Raw genomic sequence first — 21961 nt, forward strand, 5'->3', positions numbered from 1 at the left:
CTGGTTCATTCACTGTATTCACTGGGCTTTTCCCACTCAACATGTTTCATCTCCTAAGCTTCTCCAGCTCTATGCCAGGAGAGATTTTTCTCCTCCTGCTATATGGCCCTGTCCCAGCGATACAGACCATTGATTGTGTCTCAGGAGGGAGAAGTAGGTGGGTGGAGAGAACTGTCTTCCTTCCCTTTCAATCCTATCTCTGCAAGATAAGGAAGAGCTACAGAGGTGCCATAGTCAGGATGATGATGAGGAAAGGGACAGAGGGGCGAGAGGAGGGTGAGTTCATGCCAGGGAGAGGTCAAGAGGGATCTGCAAGTCATGACTGTGGGAAGGGTAGCGTGGTCCTCACAATGCTTGTGCCTTTGCAGATGTCCTGGCACCCTCTGTACCGCAGCTCCAAATTCCGGCACGTCTACGGCAAGGCTGCCAACAAGGACAAATGCTACGACTGCGTGCCCATCACCCTCAGCGTCCACGATAACCACTTCTGCGCCGTCAACCCCCACTTCATTGCAGTAGTGACGGAGTGCGCCGGCGGCGGAGCCTTCCTTGTGATCCCCATTCACCAGGTGAGCACGGAGCATGGCCAGGTAGAATCATAGAATCACAAATCACAGAGTGGTTGAGGCTGGAAGGGACCTCAGGGATCATCTAGTCCAACCCCCTGCACACGCAGGGTCACCCAGAGCACGGGGCACAGGGCTGCATCCAAGCAGGTTTGGAAGATCTCCAGAGCAGACTCCACAACCTCTCTGGGCAGCCTGTGCCAGGCTCTGTCACCCTCACTGTTAATGAATTTTTCCTTAAGTTCCTGTGGAACTTTTGGTGCCTCAGCTTGTGGCCATTTCCTCTAGTCCTATCGCTGGCCCCTCCTCCTCACTGCCTCCCTTGAGGTGTTTATAGGTACTGATCAGGTCCCCCCTCAGCCTCCTCTTCTCCAGGCTGAACAGGCCCAGCTCCCTCAGCCTTTGCTCACCGCGCAGATGTTCCAGGCCCCTGATCATCCTGGTAGCCCTGCGCTGGACTCTCTCCAGCAGCTCCACATCCCTCTTGTACTGGGGAGCCCAGAACTGGACGCAGTACTCCAGATGTGGCCCCACCAGGGTTGTGTATAGGGGGACGATCACCTCCCTCGACCTGCTGGAGACGCTTTTCTTAATGCACCCCAGGATCCCGTTGGCCTCTTGGCCACCAGAGCACACTGCTGCCTCATGGTCATCTTGTCATCTACCATGATGCTGAGGTCCCTCTCTGTGGGGCTGCTCTCCAGCAGGTCAACCCCTAATCTGTACTGGTGTCGAGGGTTATTCCTCCTCTCTCCCTGTGCTTCTCCTTGTTGAACTTCATGAGGTAGACCCCAGGGAGGATGCTGGGCTGATGCCACCACCATTGCTAGATGCGCTAAAGGGGCCTCAGGTTCCTGACAGATGATTCTTGCCCATGCATCTTATGTGCATCTTGCTTGTGGCTCTTGAACAATTGCCTTTGTTTCGTATCTGAACTCCCTTCCTTATATAAATTAGTAGGCACCATGTTGTTCAGGTGCTTTACTCCTAGAACAAATTGCAAGCTGAAAAGCAGTTATTAGAGGCAGAGGGCAAAAGCTGACAAGGTGCTTTAGTTGCATGGCTCCAGCTGTCACCAAAGGCAAGTACTGTACGTTTTGTTCTAACCACCTTCTGCTTTGTGGAAGAACAGAAGAGACACAGTTATCAGACAATGCAGCTCTTAAGCTGCAAGCTCTGATGGTGAAAAACCTCCCTTTCAGAAATAAATAGCTTGCTTGTGGGTTAAGAGGGAAGCTGCTTCTCTGATACTTGTTGCTTCTGAAAAATTAGGTGTGTAAGCTCCTGATTAACTTCAGTATAAGATTATGAGCTCTCTGGAATCAGGGCAGGCCAGATGAAAGGTAAAAGTCCAGTCTTTAATTAAAAATTAATTGATGGTGTTGTTGTAATACCACTTTTTCAATATATATATGCTGAGGATGAAAGTGAACTGGCTATCCCTGAAGGATCTAGTACAGTTCCTGGCCCTTATAGACTTTGTTTATTCATCTCATTCATGCTGCTCTTCAGAGATATTCTTGCAAAAAATTAACCACTACCTTGTTTTTCTTGACTGAATCACTTCTGCCCCTTCGACTATGATGTGTTGAGGTTGAAGAACTTGTCTTTATCATAGAGCTGCATCTATGAGCAGGCAATTGGTGACTGCAAGATGGAGGGTGGGACCCAGCTCTTAAATAGTGTTAGCAAAATGAGCTGAAGACATTTGTGCTGCTTCCTATGAATTATTCTGTCTTCTCACCTCTTCAGAGCTCAGATTTCCTTTAGTAACAATTTTTCCATTAATGACACTGCTTCAGTACTTCCCCTGGAGATGCAATGCTGCTTGCAGAAGTCAAAGCTGTATTAGAAATAAAGAGGATACAGAAAAGAATAATTAAAATACATAAACAAAAATGTGAATTTTCTTTCAGGTGAGTAGGGTCTTTGGAGTTTAGGTGTTATCTGGATGAGAAAAGAAGTCAAATGAAGGCAATATCATGCAACCCATTCTTGAGATACATGACTGGGATACCTGTCTGTGATTGATTAGCACCAGTCACTTGCTATAGATGTCTGTGAGGACAGGGAGGGACATAGAGCTCATGCTGCAGAGGTGAAGAATCTTGCTTCTTTGGTGTCTTTCTATCCTTTTCTGTGTGCTTGCAAAGAGGATTTGCCCACCTCTGCATGTGCTCGAGCGCAGGCTGAACCTTGCTCCTTTTAACACAGCCTACATCCTTGCTTGTTGTCTTCCTCTCAAGCTGAGTCACCAGTTTGGAGCTCTCTTGCTCCTCCTTGTAGGAATATCATCTCTTGCATTCTGCAAGAAATGGGTGGTATTCAGCAGAGCTCTGCACAGGTGAAGCTCTCTCTGCTGTAGATACCTGCCTTTCAGCAGGCATAAAAGTGCACAATTTGGCGTTCAAGCCAAAGTGCAATTAACTGTTCAAAAGCAACCTCCTGCTACAGAAAAACTGTCAGTTAAATCTTCAAGAAGAATGTGCCATGCAGGGGGTTTGGGTGGAAAATCAACGTGTCTGGCCAGGAACAGGCTGCAGGCGCTGCAGCCCTTGGGTGCCCAGAACAGACAATTCATTTGTAAATACTGTCAGTCCTAGGATTCATGGGCAGAGTGAGCGTAACTGGGAGATGAGCCACTTTCCTACATTGTGCAGATTGGTGGCAGATACAGGCATGCTTGAGGAGGCACAAGGAAGGATCTTGACTCTGAGGACAGTTTTGTGGCCTTCCTGTGAAAGAAACTAAAAGAAGCTGCACCTCATCTGTCTCTTCCTTTGAAGAGTAAGACAAAAGGAATTCAAACTGAGAACAAAGTCCTGAAAACCGGGGAGATAAATTTGTGGCTGAGTCCCTGCTCCCTCTGTCTGAGGACAGTGGTTGTAAAACAAAACTTGGGATGGCTCTTTGGCTCTGCCTAACTGAGCTGGAGCCAACTCTTCTCCGTGGTGCTCACTGACAGCACAAGAGACAATGAGAACAAACTGAAACTTGGGCAATTCTGTCTGTCATAAGCAAACGCTTTTTCACTGCAGAGGTGTTTTACCACTGACACAGCTTGCCCAGATGTGTTGTGGATTTTCCATCCTTGGAGATGTTCAAAACTCCACGTGACATGACCCTGGACAACCTGCTGTAGGTGATTCCACTTGAGAAGTGGAGTTGGACCAGATGTTCCCCAGAGGTGCCTGCTGATCTCAGCTACTATGTGATTGTGTGACCAGATATGTTAATGCCCTCATAGAACACCTGGGAACTGGGGATGACTTACCTCATGGTCATCTACCCCCATTAAATATATGCGGGAACTTTTAGCAGCAGTCCCAACAGAAGTGGATTTCATTAGGAAACTCCATTTTTGGTGACCTACTTTTTAAAAATGCTCTAAATTTAGAGAGCAAGTGAAAAATTAAGCTTGTTTTCTAGGTCTGCAAATAATTCTGAAATGTCAGGTATGCTTGCATGAAGGATAACACATCTGCTTACTAAAACAGTCATTGCACTGTGGAATGAAATCTCCCCCATTATGTGGACAGCTTGATTTCTACACAGACATGTGCAGCCAACAGGATCTTTCATACATTTTTGTGCGCAGTTTTATTGCCGTGTCACGAGGCTCCTGGGTTACACTGGGTAGGGTGAAAGTGGCACAGGGGACTGCAAAGCTCCCTTTTGGGAGTCAGTAGAGCCTGATGGAGCAGTTGGGATGGGAGAGGATGGGGCAGAGATGACAGGCCTCAGTAAGGTGTGAAGATGCAGGAAAGCCTGAGAGCCCATGGGGTGGAACAGGGAGGGGACCAGTGCTGGCTATGGGAGATGGCCGAGTTCCCGTGGGGATCAAGGGATCCTGTGGAGACAGCTTGGGCTACCCAGCCCATTGAGTTGCCAAACCCTGAACCAAGAACTCACCTGCTAAAGGACACAATGGGTGGGGGAACCTTCGTTATTAAAACCTTTTTATCTCTCTTCTGTCTTCCCCAGTCACTTTGTTTTGCCCTTGCTACAAAAATAATATTTTTTTAAGATTGTAGTCTGAAATAAAACCCACAGTATTTTACATTTCAAAGCCCTCTGGCTGTTCAGTTAAAGCAAGTTAGTCCTGGTCTGAGCTGCAACCTTTCCAGTAAAGCCAGAATTGTTATACATTTTGCTCTGTGCAACACCCAAACCTTCCAGTTGGCAGAAGTTCAATGAAATCCTATCCATGTTCAGGCTCAGGTCAAAGCAGATTTCTCTCCATTGTGCACTTGCAAGGTCCATCTCTAGGCAAGTGTACTCCTACAGAAGGGCTTGCTTTCCAAAAGAGCAGGTATTTGCATCCACTGTGGTTCACAGCTCTTCCAGGTGGCATAAAAGTGACCACCTTCCTCTGTTCTGGTGGGACTAACCTTTGCTCTTGGACACAAGTCTGGGCAGGAAGGATGTTTCTTGGAGGCCCACAAACTCTCCTTGCTCCTGCTATGAAGAAGCAAGTGTTTTTTTCCCATGTTAACCAAATCCTCAGTGCTCTCTCTAACATAACCCATCCACTTTGCAGACTCTACTCTGCAACAGACACTGATGGGAGCTAGGGTGTTTCCATTCCTAGCTTATCTTAATTCAACACAGCCCCCATGTGGCACAAGATTTTCACTGCTCCTTAATGCACTTCTTTATGAATGACTTTTTTTTATCCATGAGCTGCCCAAATCCGGCATTTTTTTTTTTTGAGAGTCCTCAATGAGGATTGCATTTGGTGAGAAACCGGACTTCAAAACCATTGACATGAAACCGGTTGTTAAGGTGAAAAATTGATTTATAATTTGACTTTCAATGTGTCATTTTTAAAATAGTATAAATAGTAGTTGAGGAGACTAAAAAAAAAAAATTTTTTTTTTCTTTTTGTAAGAAATGTGCTAATCAAGAAGAAAATAAGATATTTTCATTCTCCCACTCCACATCTTTAAAATATGCGTAAGACTCAAAACTTTGCTAAGTGTTTCCCTTCTAGGTTTCCTTTTGGTGTCTTAACCAGCAGTCTGGATTGTTACATCTATAAGGATTTCCGAATAACTGAATGTGCTTAGAAAGGCCGGAGAAGCACCAGTTTCTTTCTTATCAGCGATATAATCAAGACTTGCGTTTCAGGGAGAGCAGAAAAACATGTTCAACAGATGGAGAACACCTGGGCATTTGGGGCATATATAGCAGAAAGAAGTTTTCCTCTGGAGCTAGGTCAGGCCTTCTTTGAAAATGTTCTGTAATCTTATGCCTCACCCTAGGTTTGATATTTGTTTTTTTTTCAGACCGGCAAACTTGACCCACATTATCCCAAAATATGTGGGCATAAAGGGAATGTTCTGGACATCAAGTGGAACCCATTCAATGACTTCGTAATAGCTTCGTGTTCAGAAGATGCCACTGTAAGTTTTCCTGTTTATATTCTTTGTTATTATTTAACTAATATGCTTGTGGGGGAAAAAAATCAGAAACCTAAAGGCCCTATTCTGAGACTTGAAAATATGTATATATTTTTTAAAAAGCCAGTCGAGAGTAAATCTCCAATAGTTTTGTTGTGGTCAGAAGCACAAAATTCCTTCCAGATCATGCTATAATAGGTACCAAAATCAGCGGGAAGAGGAATATATGTTTTTGTTAGGACTTTAATCTTTTTGGTTGTGTTTTCATGGTCAAAACAGGATATGAATTTAAAATGGAATAACTGTTTGAAGGTAATCCACTTGAAACTGCTCTTTTACCACAGAATCAGGGCATTAACACAACATAATCTGGGATGGCTATTTCAGATTCACTGCCTGCGTAGCAAATGTGATCTTGTTTCTGCCCTCAGTTACTCTGTGAAGTCATGCTGGATCAGTTACGAAGTAGCTGAGGAACTTTGGTCATATTTTATGCTCAAAATTTGTGTGCATGAGTATTTTCCAAATATAAAGATAAGAAGACTACAAACACGCTAAAGTTAATACAGTGTAAGCCTATAAAAAATACCTTGAGTGAGGTAAATAACTTTTGAGGTAAAATAACTCACTCATAAGCTTGAGTTGGCAAACAATAACTGTTTTAGCTAAAATTTGTAAAATTAAGATTTGGCCTCACATTTTACTTCAGGGTGGGTGCAGTCTGATTATTAGAAACTGAAAAGAGAGATTTATGGTAGTGAGAGAAGTTCAGCCCAAATGTGGCTAATAAAAGATTTCTTCCAATGTTCTTTCAAGAGTCACGTGTCTCTTTGCCAGTGAGGAAGCTCGACCAACTCCTATACTCTTTTTAGCAGTCCCTTATGTTTTCTGCCTTTGGGTATGTTCACTCTCTGCTTGACAAGTTTCCTATGTGGGTACATTCACCACTGATTTGGTGCATGTTCTCTATTACTTCATCTCTACCCTAAGTCTGTCTTGAATTGAAGATCTATGGTTGAATTTTCCTCCTTGTTTAGTGACCTTTATTTGATTTTTTGGATCTTAATGTCTTTTTTTTGAAGGCTTTTTTCAACTTCCAGGCTGTCTGTGGGTTTATATTATATCATCCGAGCTGTATTCCAAGTGTTCATGCTGACTTAGAAAGGGCTTGTGTCTGGAAGGTACCACTGTGACCTTCCTCTGAACTTCAGGTGGAGAATGAGCAGAGTCTAAGTTTATTACTAGAATTACAGAGTCACAGAACCATTTGAGTTCAAGGCGGGTATGGGAGGTCTTTAGCCCAACCTTTTGCTCAACTTGGTCAAGTACTGAAAACTTCCAAGGATGAAGATCTCACTGCCTATTTGAGCAACTTGTTCCAGTTGTTCTCATGTAGATTTGTTTTCTTTGTATCCACTTGCCCTGATGATTTAAAATAAACTAATGATTTAGTTTATTACCAATATATCTCATCCTCCCACTGTATAACTCAGTAAAGAATGTAGCTCCATTTTCTCAGCAGCCTGCTCATAAATATCGAAGGCCCCTATCTGGTTCCCCCAAAGCTTTCTCTTCTCCAGACTGAACAAACCCAACTTCTCCAGCCTATTCTCAAAGGGTAAATGTTCCAGGTATCTACAGGGTAAGTTTACCAAAGCCTTCCTTGTACTGGGAGAAATGCAATTTTCCAATTGCAAATCTGGGAACACTCCCTTTGCTCGGTCTACTGGCTATCCTTCTTTGCAGCAGATCAGAATGCAAGGGCATGTTGCTAGTTCAAGTTTAGTCTGGTGCCAGGATACTAGTGTCTTTGCAGAAGAGTTGCTTTCTGTCAGTTTCATATTCCATTTTTCTACTGAAACTGTTGACACGGGATCATTCCTCAGGCTAAAGGATGGAAACGATGCGCTTGTAGCTGATCACAGCTCTAAAAGTTGTTCTAAAATGTGTTACTGCTTCTGAAGCTGTGCTCTTCACTTCAATATTCCCCTGGCAACATCATGTTGGCACCAGGAAATGAGATGTTAGCGGTCAGAGTCCCTCTGGCAACCAGAGGCTGAGGAACCTGCTGGGCACAAATGACTCCTTTGATCTTTGAGCAGTGCACATATTTTCACTTTCCTCCATTGTCTTTGGTGCTGTCAATTAAACCCTTGCCTCTCTGAGAAGATTTGAGTCCTGTATTCGCTGTCCACAAGGGAGTTGAAGAAAGACAGAAGAGCTTCCCATTCTTTCTCCTCCCCAGGCTGATCAAAAGTCATTTTCTGCACCTCTTCCCACCTGTGCTGTGCCACGAATTCATCTTTTTCTCACTTTTCTCTGTCATGTTGTCATCTGCTGGGACTCTCTGTTGAAATTTATTTCACATTTCCTCAATGGAGACAAGGTAGAAGACTGCAGCTGGTTTGGTATCTGTATAATCTGTGGCTTAGCTCATCACCTTTAGAATAGCTTTTTTTTTTTTTAATGATTTACTGCACTGCAACTTGATTTTGTGAACTGCTGACCAGATACAGGGATTTAACTGCTGAGCTAGAACAGCAATGGAATTGCTGGCTAAACAGGAGTCTTCAGGCCCATGGAAATTCTTGTATTTCTTCAGCAAAGGCAGGAGCACATCTGTCCACCTTCAAAAGAATAATTTGTTATTGGCAAATCTCAAATTAATTCTTTTCTCAGGGATCTCACAGTCCTGTCTTTTACCGTTCAGGTTAAAATCTGGGACATTCCCAAGCACTTCCTGACAAGAAACATCACCAGTCCGAACAAGGAACTTCTTGGTCACACACGAAGAGTTGGCCTCATTGAGTGGCATCCGACTGCCAGTAACATCCTCTTCAGCTCTGGCTATGACTACAAGGTGGGTTATTTCTCTGCAGTGCACTCTTTACATGGCAGAAAGCATGCTGAGAATATTGGGGTTTGATTAAACACATCTTTCCAGATAGTAAAATGATAAAAGTAAAATTATGTCTATGACAAGGAACAGACAGTTCTGTTCTGCAAGGTGATTTTTTTTTTTAATTTCAAAATGTAAGAGAATGATAAAATGTTCAGTAGCCTTTTTGCAGAGGAAAATTCCATAAGTGACCCCAGTGGTGAAGGGACGCTGTGACAAATCCCAGAAAGGCTTGCTAAATTCACAGTCTTCTGATGAACTTCAGTCCCCTCTTCCTTAATGGGCAGTATCCAATGCTGTGCACTTTCCTGAGGCTTCATTCCTGTGTATTAGTGTAAATACCTGCATTGATACCGACCATTTTTATATAGAAAATATGGTCTGAGAACAGTATGAGATTGATAGATCTTCTGGGCAGATACCATGTCCCTGATACATTGCTGTAAGGTACTAGGAATGATTTAAATGATGGAGAACAACCATTCATGATGGTAAGACCTGTGTATGCAAAGAAGAGGCGAATAGGGTACATGGAGTGTTTTCTTTTTCAGTTAGTAAAGGGCTAATTGTTTGTTCCTCTGTCCCAGATAATGATCTGGAACCTCGACACCGAAAAACCTGTCCTGTCAAACCCCGTGAAGATCCTTGACATTCACAAAGATGTGATCCTCTCCATGTCATTCAACACAGATGGCAGCCTCCTTGCCACAGCCTGCCGGGACAGAAATATTCGTCTGATAGACCCTCGTGCAGGATTAGTCCTACAAGTAGGTTGGATTCAGAGGTTTGTGGTCCAGCTTATCTCATTCGGGTGCATTTCCTCTTCTGGGTAGACTCATGTCATCAATGAAAATACCTCATTACTCAAGACATCAGATAGTGGCATTGCATTCATGAAACGTCGCTGCTGTTGAAGCCAGTGCTCCGTCTCATATTGCTATGCTCCTTGCTCTGCAACCCTTCTTGAAGTGCACTGTTTTGATAGCTCCTCTCTGCAGTTCTCTAGATACTTCTAGGGGGTGCCTTGGGAATGCTGGGTAGAGATTAGTGTATGTTTGTCCAACTGCCAGGATTGTTATTGCTGTCTGTACTTTGTTAATAGGATGAAGTTAATTACCACTGTAAGTATTTGCACAGATATATGTAGAGAGAGAGTCCTGCCTAAACCTAACTGTGATTGCCTTTTTGAAAATGTATGAATCAGCAGGTAGAGAGAATGATTGTTGGTTTCTTTTCCCTCTTTAGAATAGTCCTGGTAAGTCAGAGATCTCATGCAACATGAAATGTACCTTTACAATGATGACCTGCTGTGCTTTAGCCAGCCCAGATAAGCTTCATGGGCAATGGAAGGTGGTTTGTTGTCATGATATGATTTCTCATGCAATTTTATACTGCTGGAAGAGAGTGTGCTTTTGTATTTAAGTGATGTGCCTTGTCTTTCTATAGGAAGCCAGCTACAAGTCTCACAGAGTCAATAAAGTTTTGTTTCTTGGAAGCATGGGAAAGCTGCTCTCTACTGGAACATCTCGGTGGAATAACAGGCAGATTGCATTATGGGATCAAGTGAGTTGGATCAGCAATCATAACTTAACCAGCTTCACCAATTTTCTGCCTTTTGCTGTCACTTTAATTTTTCTACCAACCAAATACCCAAGAACTGCTCTGTAACAGCAATTCGGAAGGGGCTCGTTGAACTCTTAAGACATGCAGATTTTACTATTATGAAGCTCAAAACTTAAAACATAGAAAACCACTACAGCAAAGGGAATGGTGTGCCAATTACAGGAAGAAAGGTTTTGAAGGACCTTTGGATGATCAGCACGGTTCTCAGTTTAAATAAACTTTTAGTAGTCTCACTGGCAATTTGTCATTGACACTGGAAAAAAAATGAACACTGGAGACAACCTACTGACATGATAAACTGAAGAGAGCGGAGATAGCTCTTACCAGCCCCCTGCAAGGGCTTGTACCGTACTTTTACCACGCCTCCCCACATAAGGCCTAGGAGGGCTTTTCCCCCAGGCCTCTTCTCAGTGTGTGGTATGGAGACCTCTCCGCTAGCATAGACTCTTCTTGCTCTTAGGGAAGATAGTACACAGTGGTGGAGGTCCACATCTCAGCTAAAGATCATGAGGGAACCTAACATTCTAACATTCAATGTGCAATGTGGACATGCTTTCAAGACCTGTCTACCTCACTGGAAGTACTGGCTCATATGGCCTTCTTGGCTTTTCTCATTATACTTGCTCCTGAAATGTCACCAGGTATTTGAGATGCTGAAGTAGGAATGATGTCCTCTGTCAAGAGTCAGAGGAGCAGCATGGAGCCAGGGGCAGAACACCTATCTCCCACCTTTCCTCAGGACAGCTGTCCATCACCTGAGCTTATCACATCCTTTCCATTAGTGGGGCTTCAGGTCAGGTGTCTCTGATTTGAGGTCACTGAAATGCAATTCCAGCAGTTTGTTTTCCCATGTGTTTTGCCTAGAATGACCTTTCTGTGCCTTTAACGGAGGAAGATCTGGATGGCTCCTCAGGGATCCTGTTTCCCTTCTACGACTCAGACACACACATGCTTTACATTGTGGGAAAGGTAAGTGCTTCCCATGCTAGTGAACACTGGCCTGCCCAATTCTCCCAGAAGAACTACATCTCCACCTCGCTCATGGTGAAGTCAAAGGTGCTCCAGACATTCATTAACCGAAGGTTAATCCCCATAAGGAATGGGACCTCAAGGTCCTACAGAATTAAGCCATGTATTCTGCTGCAGGTATGCCATATTTACCAAAGAGAAGTGCATTGCAGAGCCCTAACCTCTTGCACAGGAATTTAGGGGTAAATATTTTGGCATGGAGTACACCCATACATGAGCTTGTATAGCATTTGGGCCCACACATTTTTCTTTGACCCTCATGCAGAGCTGTAAACTTGGCTTATGTTCATTCTTTTTGCCTTTAGGGTGATGGAAATATACGGTACTACGAGATAAGCCCTGAGAAACCATACCTGAACTACTTGATGGAATACCGTTCTCCTTTACCACAGAAGGGAATTGGTGAGTGGTAATACATATGTTTAGTGTCACAGCAATGTAGTGGCTTCTCTGTCTAAGAGACTGTCTGAATCCAGAAATACGTGCTCTGTGCATTATGAGAGCTTCATGTCTTTGTGCATTCACTTTTAGGTCTTGTCTAATTTCTCCTGTAATGGCATTTCCCAGTTAGAGATGGACCTTCTGTTATAGGCCACCTATCTTCCTTCGGAGACATTTGGAGGCTCATTAATCTGCCTTCATCCTATCCCAGACTCCTGAAAGTACAGAATTAGCTTTCAGCCTTTGGACTGGTTTTGGTAGCTCTTCCATGAGTCTTCTCCAGTTTATCCCGTAACTGGAGTTTCTCTGTAGACTGATGTATCTTCAGGATCATTTGCCCAGCACTTTATACATACTTGTAGATACTCCAGTTCCTCCAGAACATTGGTATAGATGTTTAGCAGCTACTGTCCTGGACTTTTTTCTTGCAGTACCCCTCCAGAAAATGTTGTTAGAAGGGAATCATTTGGCCTGCCTCTGAATCACAAATGATTGTTGTCTAAAAGAGTAGATAAATTTTCATACCTTTATACTCTGTCTTACTTTGAGCCACTGTTGGTGATGGACTATTGACTGGAAAGACCTTTGCCAAGACCTGCACAGTTATTTATGTATAAGAAATCCATTCCTGTTGATCCTGATAATTAAATCCTGTGACATCATCTACTTGTTTTGCTTGGCCACTCTATCTGTGGCTCATAAATTAAGTAAGGAACATGAGGCTTATAAACACTATGTGTAACCTTGTAGTCTAACAGAAATAAATGAGTGAATCTCAGCTGTTGATTATTTCTGCTAAGTTTTGGGTACAGATTTTAGACTATACTAGTATGGAGCTGTTGCTGTGACTCCTGTTATTTGGCAGCACTTTTTTTGTTTTTGCCTGGTGCATGACATAAACTCTGCTATCTCCTAAATCCTCCTAATGGGGCTGTCCCCTCTTTCTCTTCTGCTCTTCCATCAGGAATAATGCCAAAGAGAGGCCTTGAAGTGTCAGCCTGTGAGATTTTCCGTTTCTACAAACTGATCCCAACTAAAAATCTGGTTCAGCCCATCTCCATGATTGTGCCTCGACGGGTGAGTTACCCTCAGGTCACACCTGTTTCTGGGGCATGTATCACTGAAAGAGGAGCAGTGTCTCCTCTCTATGACTCTCAGGAGTCAGGAGAGCAGGTAGAACATGGGATTTTCTCTTTCCTGGGAGGAGCGACAGAGCTTGACAGCTTCTGGGGCGGTGCTGCCAATAAATCCTGGTTGGGTAGCTCAGGAGTTATGTCTTTATGACAGCTATCTTTCTCATGTAAGACATGCTCATCAGTCTGCTCTACTTGGATATGACAAGTCTTTCTCTGACTGTTGGGTCAACTGGTTGGCTGTAACCTTCCTCATTTGGCATCTGTTTGTCATAATGAGGAAAGGGAGATAGAGGTTTGGGGCAATGTTAAGTGACACATGAACTACTCCTTGAGGAAGGAAGGAAAAAAGTCGCTGGAGGGGAAATAATAGTGTGTGTGCGCTGCTTTTTACCAGCTTCTCCAGAAATCCTGGAAGATGTGGGTACCCCAGTCAGAGCCAAGGTTTGTTGCAACCTCCATCTATGCAGGTTTCTCCAGTGTTACCTCCATGGCCAGTTTTCCTCAAAACCCCTTATGATTTGTACTTCCAAGCAATGGTTTGAATGAGGATGTAGGAGACACAGGGTGGGTGAGAAGACTTTCCGCCCATGCTGATGAATACTGCTGATGCACTGCAGTAGAATGAGTGACTTTTCTACCATGCATGAGCATGCATGGTCCCACTAAGCACAGTGCCAAGCCTCACTGTTCCCAGGGGCTGATGCAGTGACTTCGTTTTTCCCTTTTGCTTGCAGTCGGAGTCATACCAGGAAGACATCTACCCTTTGACCACTGGAGCCCAGCCAGCCCTGACAGCACAAGAGTGGCTGCACGGAGTTAACAAAGGTCAGCACATGGAGAGCAGCCCAGCCCTTCAGCTCCCCGGGGCTTGGGTAAGCTGCCACTGGCTCTCTGGCCCAATAACTGCCAGAGAAGTAGGAAATGAGGAAGATGAGAGACGTGAAAATTATAGCTGTGAACCAAAATATTTTGGTGGCTGAAATATGTGAACTCTGGGAATCTCTCCCATCAAGTGCTCTCATGTTTATCCCCGCACACTGTTTGGATGCGTTGCTTACTGCTGATTTCTGATTGTGGTGCTGATTTCTAACCAGCAACCTGCCTCCCTTTGCAGGGCCTCTGCTGGTGTCCTTGAGACCAGGCTCTGGAGCGGTGAATTCCTTGCCGCAATTTGTTGAGCCCGAGCCATTCCTGAAACCTACAGCCCCAAGCCAAAGCCAGGACTGGGGAGGAAGGAGCCCACTGGATAAGAGGCAGAAGCAAAGTGAGGTCCAAGACAGCAGGAACCAGCTAAATGTGGAAGAGACGTGGCTGAAAAAAGAGCAAATGCGCCTCTCCAATGGCTTTGACATATTTGAGTGTCCACCACCAAAAACTGAAAATGAGGTGTGAAAGTGTTTCCAGTGAAGGGTTTGGGGCTGTGGGGGAATATCCAGAGCATCTGTCAAAAAGATCCCATTCCAAAAATATCAGAATCAGGAAGGGTTTGTGTTGCAGAGCCTGGACAATTGCAGAGCTCAGTGTCCCCCACGCATCTTCAGGTTCCCGCTGTGCATGAGCCTGTCCCTCAAAGGTGGAGCAGTGTCACTACCTAGCAGGATGTGGCAGATCCAGCAGTTTAGGCTTTGGATTCTCTGTGTCCAGGCTCTGAGTTATCAGTGGCATGAAGACCCCTTTCCCTGTTATTGTCTGCTGCTGAGTTAAGGGATGTGCCTTTGATAAGTGCTGTTGAGAAAGACCAACATGTACAGCCCAAACCAGTGAGCAGTGGGAGCCCTGATGGTGGCCAGTCTGTTAGGGGAAGATTCCCCCTAAGAGGCTATTCCAGGAGTGATGTGACAGGACTGGGTGCGTTTGACAGGGAAAGTCTGTGTTTCTGTAGTGTTAGAGAAATAAAGTGTGTCTTTTCTTACAGCTTTTGCAGATGTTTTACCGACAACAGGAAGAGATACGGAGACTACGTGAGCTGGTAAACCAGAGAGATATCCAAATTAAACAGCTGGATCTGGAGCTCAAAAACATCTGCAAGGAAGTAGGCATGTGCTGAGGGCAGTGGCCTCCACACCGCTGGCAACTGCACCAGACTCCAGTTCCTGCGGAAAACTTTTTTTACTTTTTTTTTCTTTGTCATCGTTTTTTGATTTTTTTTTTCTTTTTGCTGGGGGAAAGACTGATGTTTCAGGCAACAGTGCTTCTCTGGCTCGTGGTGGTCCCATTCCCCTATCCGTCACCAGGCAGTCACCGACGGACTTGCCACACTTCCTCAGGGTCCTCCTCGCTTGCCCATCCGCTCGCGTCAGAAGCTGACATGTTAAAGCTAGTGTCAGCTTTGGGAAATCTGGGTTTTGTCCTGAAGAAGCAAACAGTTAGAGCTCTGATGTCCTGTTTGCTGCCCATCCTCTGGGTTTTGTCMWGMAGAGGATGCAGCTTCTATTACGCCCCAGATCCCTCAATGCAGCTGCCATGACCACTGTCCTCCTGCCCTGGAAGACAGCCCTGCACGTGAGCCCCAGGGCAGCTCTGGCTCCAGAGCGATCCTCCACCTGCCTCTTCCACCGGCCCTGCACAGAGCCCACGCTGCCGCAGCCATGCGCTGCGGGCCGTTCTCCCCACCGCTGGTGGTGAGGAAAGGAGTGTTGTTCTTTCCGGAGGCCAAGCTCTACAGGGCTGGTTCCCCCTGGAGAAGCTGCAGGCGGCAGCGGAGGCTTCTGGGCCTGCCGAGTCAGTGGCCTGTTCTTTTGTCCCGACAGTACTTCTCCTGCCAAAGGCCGGCTGTGGCTACGGGGGTGGTGGCCCTGGAGCTCTCGGCAGGCTCTCCAGGATGACAGCCAAAGCTGGGAAGGGTGGAAGGCCGTGGGGGTGCCCCTGCACCCTCACTGCAGCCCTCTCAGCAATGGTGCTACCAACAGCAGGACCAAGGGACAGCCCGAGCTGACGTCCCTGATTTGGGGGTTATCACACATCTCTGTGTCCACGGCTGCCTCTTTCTTCATGCCCAGAATCTAGCAGCTTTTCCTACCACGCTGTGGCTGGTGTACACACTTATCTGTAGCTGGCTTTCACGCGTGTCACCTTGTTGGGGCCTAGTCTGAGGGAAAAGCTCCTGCAGATGCCCGGGTGCTTCCACAGCTCCCATGTGGCAAGGCTGTTCGAATCCCTAAATGCCGAGGTCATGGAGACATCCCAGCCCCAAGGAAACACTGGTTGACCTGTGTCCATACACATCTGTTGCGACGCACCCAGGTGTAAATATTATGTCCCACTGGCTTCCTGAAGCCTGATGTTTTCCAAGAGATTTGAAATAATCTGTGCAGACAGAGGCCCCTGCAAAGAGGGCGCCTTGGCAAGAGGGCTAAGAGCTGCGCGCTGCCTGTGCTCCTGCAACACGCTGCTCTGCTGGCCACCAAAAGCAGTGGCTGGCAGGGAGCTCATGGCCATTAAATGCTCATTAGCTACGAGAATCATGGAAAGACTCCAGCATCCCTCTTGCTCTGCTTCAGAGACTTCACCCGGCTTTCAAAATATCATGCATTTCTACGTAGCAGCAACATGTTTGGGTGCTAAAATGTTGTATTTTTGTTTCCTTCTAAGCAAGTTCTCTGTGACAGTGCAAAAAGGGGATAGACATTCAGGAAAAAAAAATACGTTTAGCACCAGTCACTTATTTAACACTACGCTTTTTTTTTCTTTTTTTTTTTTGTGAAAAAATAAGGGGATAGTAATATATTAATAACAAAGTTGAAGAAAACTTCAGCTCATTTCAAAATGAACTTTCCTGCTGTACAGATTTTCCTGCAAAGCAGCTCTCTCCAGATAAAAAGCTTTAAGCAGTGCATGAATCTTACAAGGCCAGTAGCGGTCAGGCTTTCTCACAAATACCGATAGGTAAGTTAGGAAAAAAAATTGAGAAGCCAGAGATTTTTTTTTGGCCACGTCAAACCATCTAACAGCTTCAAGCTTCAAAGCCATTATCACAGAGTGTAGCCAAAGTGATGTGACACAAACACTCTTTGCTTTTCAAGGGATCCTTATCAGATGTTTGGTACAATCTCAGCAGCCTGTGTGATAATGGCAGTTTTCCTGTCACCATACAAGCTTCATGCACTGCCTTGTTTTTGCTTATTTTTCATACAGAATAAATTATTTAAATTATTTCCAAGATAAAGCAATTTATTTTCAAGCGATTTTATGTTCTTTTGAGAATTGTTTCTTTGCTCATGCTATGGATGGCATAGAAATTTCTCAACGACCAGGGCTTTTAGCTTAGGATTTTGTTGATTTACGGAAAATAAATTGCTTTCATTTGGGTTTGCTTGCGACCTTTATAAGGGCAAAGACTACTTAATCAGAACTTCAGTAGAACTTTTTTTTTTTTTTCAGATGGTGTGCCTGTGTATGTGTAATGTTTGATATGTGTTTCAATTTGGAGCTGGAATGCAACCATAGATACTTACAGAGAGAAAAAAAAATGGAGAAAATGGATTTGTGTGTTAATGAACTGTGCCTAAATAGACTTAACTGATCACTTCAACAATTTCTTAATGTCCATGTATCTTTGTAAACAAAAAAAAATTAAAATGGGGATAAAAACACAATTGTGCAATGAAAACCAAATGTAACTGAATAATAAATATCTGTTTAGAGTTTTACTATTTTGATACATGCAGAATTGTTGTTCTTTTTTTTTTAAATCATAATTATCTTTTTCAAGTGAGTGAAAGTGAGTGAATCTGGACAAGATGGCTGAGGACCCGTACAACTCAGGAAGAATTACCAGCCCTTCTTTCCTTTCCTTTTGGGAAGTTGTGGCCTTATGTTGGTGAGCACTAGGTGACCATAGCACCTACATGGTGCTATGTGTGCTGGCCTATCTTCTTTGAGTCTTTTCCATACTCCACCACTAAGGAGGTGCTAGTCATTTCAAGCCATTTGGCAGCTCAGGTACCTCTTTGCAGAGACCCTTCAGCCAGGAGAAGACAAGAGAGTGATTGCTGCTGAGGACCTTGTGTGGTTCCGTAGTGTGTCTCAAGCCGTGTGAACCAGGCAAGAGCATCAATGTCACCAGGTGTGAGGTTGGGATCATCCTGCATTCCTCCATCCCAGATCTTGAGGTGGCTTTCATACATACCTGGCCTGCCCTGGAATGCGTTTTCACACATGGTCCTGCCTTCAGGAGAGCGTTTCAGAGCACAAATTGCTGCTGATGCTATGCCAAGGAAGTTGGGGGTAAATTGCAGACACAGCCAGAGGGTTTGTTAAAAGGAGTAGTCATCTACTGTGAAATTTTTATAGGTCAATTTCACATGTTATCCATTTCCTGAACCTGGTGCAAAGAGTAGATTGCCTCTGTCAATTGTCAGGACCATGGTTTTTTGTTTAAAGTTACTTTATTACTCCTGGAAAAGAGTCTATTCCCAAGCTGCAGCAAAGCCCTTCAGAGCATTTACTTCTCCAACAATATTTCTGACTCCTCATTTGATGTTTGCATTAGTAGTACCATCAGCATCCATGGCTGAAACATTTTCCAAGGACTCCGAGTCTGAATTTCATCAAAGTTTCCTGGCCAAGTGGTGGTAGTTTCAGTTTGACATATTGTTGTCTGAATGTGGATTTGAAATCAGATGAGCCAGAAGGAGACAGCTCTGTTTTGGTGGTCCTAGTAGGAAAGTCAGGCTGAACACCAGTCCTCAGATCTTGCTGGTGCTGGAGGGGATGGTCGTGTGGTGGGAAATCATGAACTTCATGTGGTTTCTCCCTTATAAATATCTTTGTGCTTGAACTTCTTGGTGGGTCTCTGGGTTGGGAATATGTGGTCACACTCACTCTGAAGGCAGTTACTCCCCCAATTTGGACGCCAACAGCAGCATATTGCTGATTCTCATACCTATGGGCCTCAGCTTGTCCATTTCCCCTTCATCTTCTGTCTTTGGACTCTTCCCCTCATCTTGCCATTCCAGTTCTTGTCTAACACCTTCCACAGGTCTCCTTAAAGAAAGAGTGTATAGAGGAGACAAAGATCCCTCTACAGAAGCCCCAGCCACTAAATGGACGACATAGACTTTGGCAGGAACTGACTTTGCTCTTTTGCCTTCCTCTGCTAAAATAATACTCGGCTGTGCAAAATTTGTGATGAAGTTATGGACATGCTGGCTGCATGCAGACCAGCTGCAGTTATCAAGGAGTGGTGTATGGAGAAGGCCATCACAACCCAAAGCCAAGCATCAAGCTGCGCACTACTGAGCAGTTGGTCTTGGCCAGCTTGGGACTTGTCCCTTCAGGAAGAGCTCTGGTAAAATGGACTGAAATAATTGAGCTTTTTAGTTGCTTTGCTGAGCCTGAATGGTTTGAGCTCCATGGCCACTGTCACTGCTTGCCACCTATATGTATTTTGGAGATCATATGCAGACCAGAGGCCTTGCCAGGCAGCTCTCTACCATTATCCTGCTGTGCACATTGTTACAGAGTCCTGAGATTTCCCCTGCAAATTCCAAATCCTTTTTTGGTAATTAGAATGGAGTACCCCTTCCACCTAATTCCTCACAATTAATGAATGCAAAATGAAAAGTGGTCACAGTATTTTTGGGTGAAGATGGAAGACCTAGCATCCTTATGCTGTAAACACTCAAGGACCAGAACGGGTGTCTCCATGCACTGGTGAGAGCTCTTGTTTTGCTGTAGTTGCCTCTCAGATGTGTGTAGCCCAAGGCTGTTTATTAAACTCTTGGTCTTTTGTCCAAGGCTGTGGAGTTACTGATAAGAGAAGAGAGGAGAAAGCTCAAGATAAAAACAAGTGAATAAATCAGCTGGGAATAGCTTAGAGCCTAGCTTTTTGACAACTCCTTGCTCTGGCAAAATGCTCTAAGTGTGGAACTAAGTCACAGATGCATGCAGGAATCATCTAGCAGGAATCGTTTCCCAGCCTCCCTGGGGGAGACATGCTGAAAATTTGCACTATCTACTCTTTTTGGCAAATCCAGGGTCAGTGGTGAGATTAGGAGAAAAGAGATTTGACTGTGTCCAAAGCAGAGCTAATACTCTAATACTTCTTGATTTCTGGATGAATAGAGATGGATTCTCTCCTGAAGTTGTAAAAAGCCTTCTTTATGCAACCCCAATAGCAGGATTAGGACTTCTGAACATCTCACATGGTAAAGGAGTTCCTCACCTCCAGATATTGATGAGGATCAACAATACACTGTGATTCGTTTGGCTGCATATGTAACTTCTGTGTTACTATATTTTTTTTTCCATATAATCTTTAAAAAAACCAGCATATTCAGTCCTATGGTAAAGAATTTGGTCTTCATTTCTTTCTGGGTCTGGCCTGCAAGGCTTTTTTTTTCTTTAGAGGGGATGCTGGTAGTAAAACGCCTGTGCCCAGAGTGCATCGTTGCTCCTGCTATGGTGCCATTGTGTAAGTAGGGTTTGCTACACGTTCTAACTTGTTAAATAGTCTTCTGAACAACCTAGGATGCCCATCTGGTGCACACGCCTGCAGGCCGAGCTTCTGTCTCCTGTCCTGGCCTAGCACTTTACAGACCTTCTGAGTTCAGCTTGTGCTGGAAGAACAGTATGTAATAATATGTAGAAATAATGACTAAAATTAAACAGGAGCTGTCAAAACAAGTGACCCTGTTTCAGAAGAGCTGATTAACTGCAGGAATCAGTCAAGGTACAGCTGGTTACTTATGACCTTTGGAAATGTGTGTTTGGAGAACAAACAGCCTTTTGTCAGCCCTATCAACCCTTTGTTGGGTTTATTCATTTATCTTCCAACCTTCACCTAACAGATTAACCAGACTACTGAATCTTCTTAGAACTGAGGATAGGAACACATGCACACATCCTTTAGAGTAAAAGTCTTAAAGCAAAGGAAATAACAGGACTGTCTCTGAATTCAACTCTGAGCCTACTCAAGATAGGATGTGATAGGAAGAAGTCTCTGAAGTTAGTGAATAGCAGGTTGGTAAAAAAAGCAATATTCTTCAATCTATTTACAACAAAACTTGCAAAAGAAGTAGAGCTCAAACCTACTTTGAGTAAAATAGTAGGGCTTTGTGATCAAAAATAATTAATGGTGCCTAGTTGCGCTGATGTTTCCTTTAGAATTTGCTTTAGAGTGGAGTCTGAGCGGACCAATGGTGACATTATCAGCTTTCGTAGTAGTAACACTAAGTGACTTGCACGTCACTTTACCCTCCTTCTTTCCCAGTTGTAATCTGTAAGTTTTGTGTGTTTTGGAGGTTCTCTCACAATAGTAGCTCTTCTTGAGTAGGCTCGGAGTCATTTCAATACCTGATATGATGCATTTGAGGAATACCCCTCCACACCATTGTGAAACTATCTTTACTTTTCTTTTTCTTTTTTTTTTTTTTTTTTTTTTTAATATTGTACTTCTGTTTGGAGTTTGCATGTTTGTTCCCCCAAAATTTATTAGAACGCAATGTCCTTCTTTGTCTTGGGTTCACCCGGTCCTCTCCCTTCTCTAGTGATCACTATTTGATTTTACACTTTTTAATCCAATTGAGAGCTATATGATTTTTATCTTCTGCTCCTGGGCAGAGTGCCCTTTGACCTGGGCAAGGGTGCTTTGGTTCACACAATAGAGAGAGGGGACTTTAGCATAGGCATAAAGCCCAAAGTCTATAGCATGCGACCTATAGCACTCACCACATCTCCTTTGTTGTGACTTGCTACCTTGCATGACTTGAGCAAGCTGGTCAGTTTGCTCTAGCCATAGTATGAGGATCTATGAATTACCCAGCAACAATTACCCCACCCTGGTGTATTTAACCTGTAATTTCTTTACAACATGGACATTTTCACATATGACTCATAGAGATTATAAGGGATATTCCTCACAAT

General features: G+C 44.2%; 1 protein-coding gene across 1 annotated transcript; it reads left to right on the top strand.

The window, feature by feature from the left end:
• Positions 1–350: 350 nt before the first annotated feature.
• Positions 351–15486, top strand: CORO2A (coronin 2A). Its single transcript, XM_026041268.1, has 11 exons — positions 351–569; positions 5855–5971; positions 8679–8828; positions 9455–9634; positions 10314–10430; positions 11355–11459; positions 11825–11921; positions 12925–13037; positions 13831–13921; positions 14211–14482; positions 15012–15486. Exons 1-11 carry the CDS (start codon positions 351–353, stop codon positions 15141–15143), a joined length of 1593 nt encoding a protein of 530 aa, XP_025897053.1. The 3' UTR covers positions 15144–15486.
• The last annotated feature ends 6475 nt before the right edge of the window (positions 15487–21961 follow it).

This window comes from Nothoprocta perdicaria, unplaced genomic scaffold (genome assembly GCF_003342845.1).
Source record: "Nothoprocta perdicaria isolate Ctin4 unplaced genomic scaffold, notPer1 scaffold_280, whole genome shotgun sequence".
NCBI classification, from domain to species: domain Eukaryota; kingdom Metazoa; phylum Chordata; class Aves; order Tinamiformes; family Tinamidae; genus Nothoprocta; species Nothoprocta perdicaria.

Excerpts from the sequence above, each read along its gene's own strand:
- CORO2A (XM_026041268.1), top strand. The coding sequence starts at position 351 with ATGCTTGTGCCTTTGCAGATGTCCTGGCACCCTCTGTACCGCAGCTCC. Across the intron at positions 570-5,854 it reads TTGTGATCCCCATTCACCAG|ACCGGCAAACTTGACCCACA; the intron begins GTGAGCACGGAG and ends TTTTTTTTTCAG. Across the intron at positions 8,829-9,454 it reads GCTCTGGCTATGACTACAAG|ATAATGATCTGGAACCTCGA; the intron begins GTGGGTTATTTC and ends CCTCTGTCCCAG.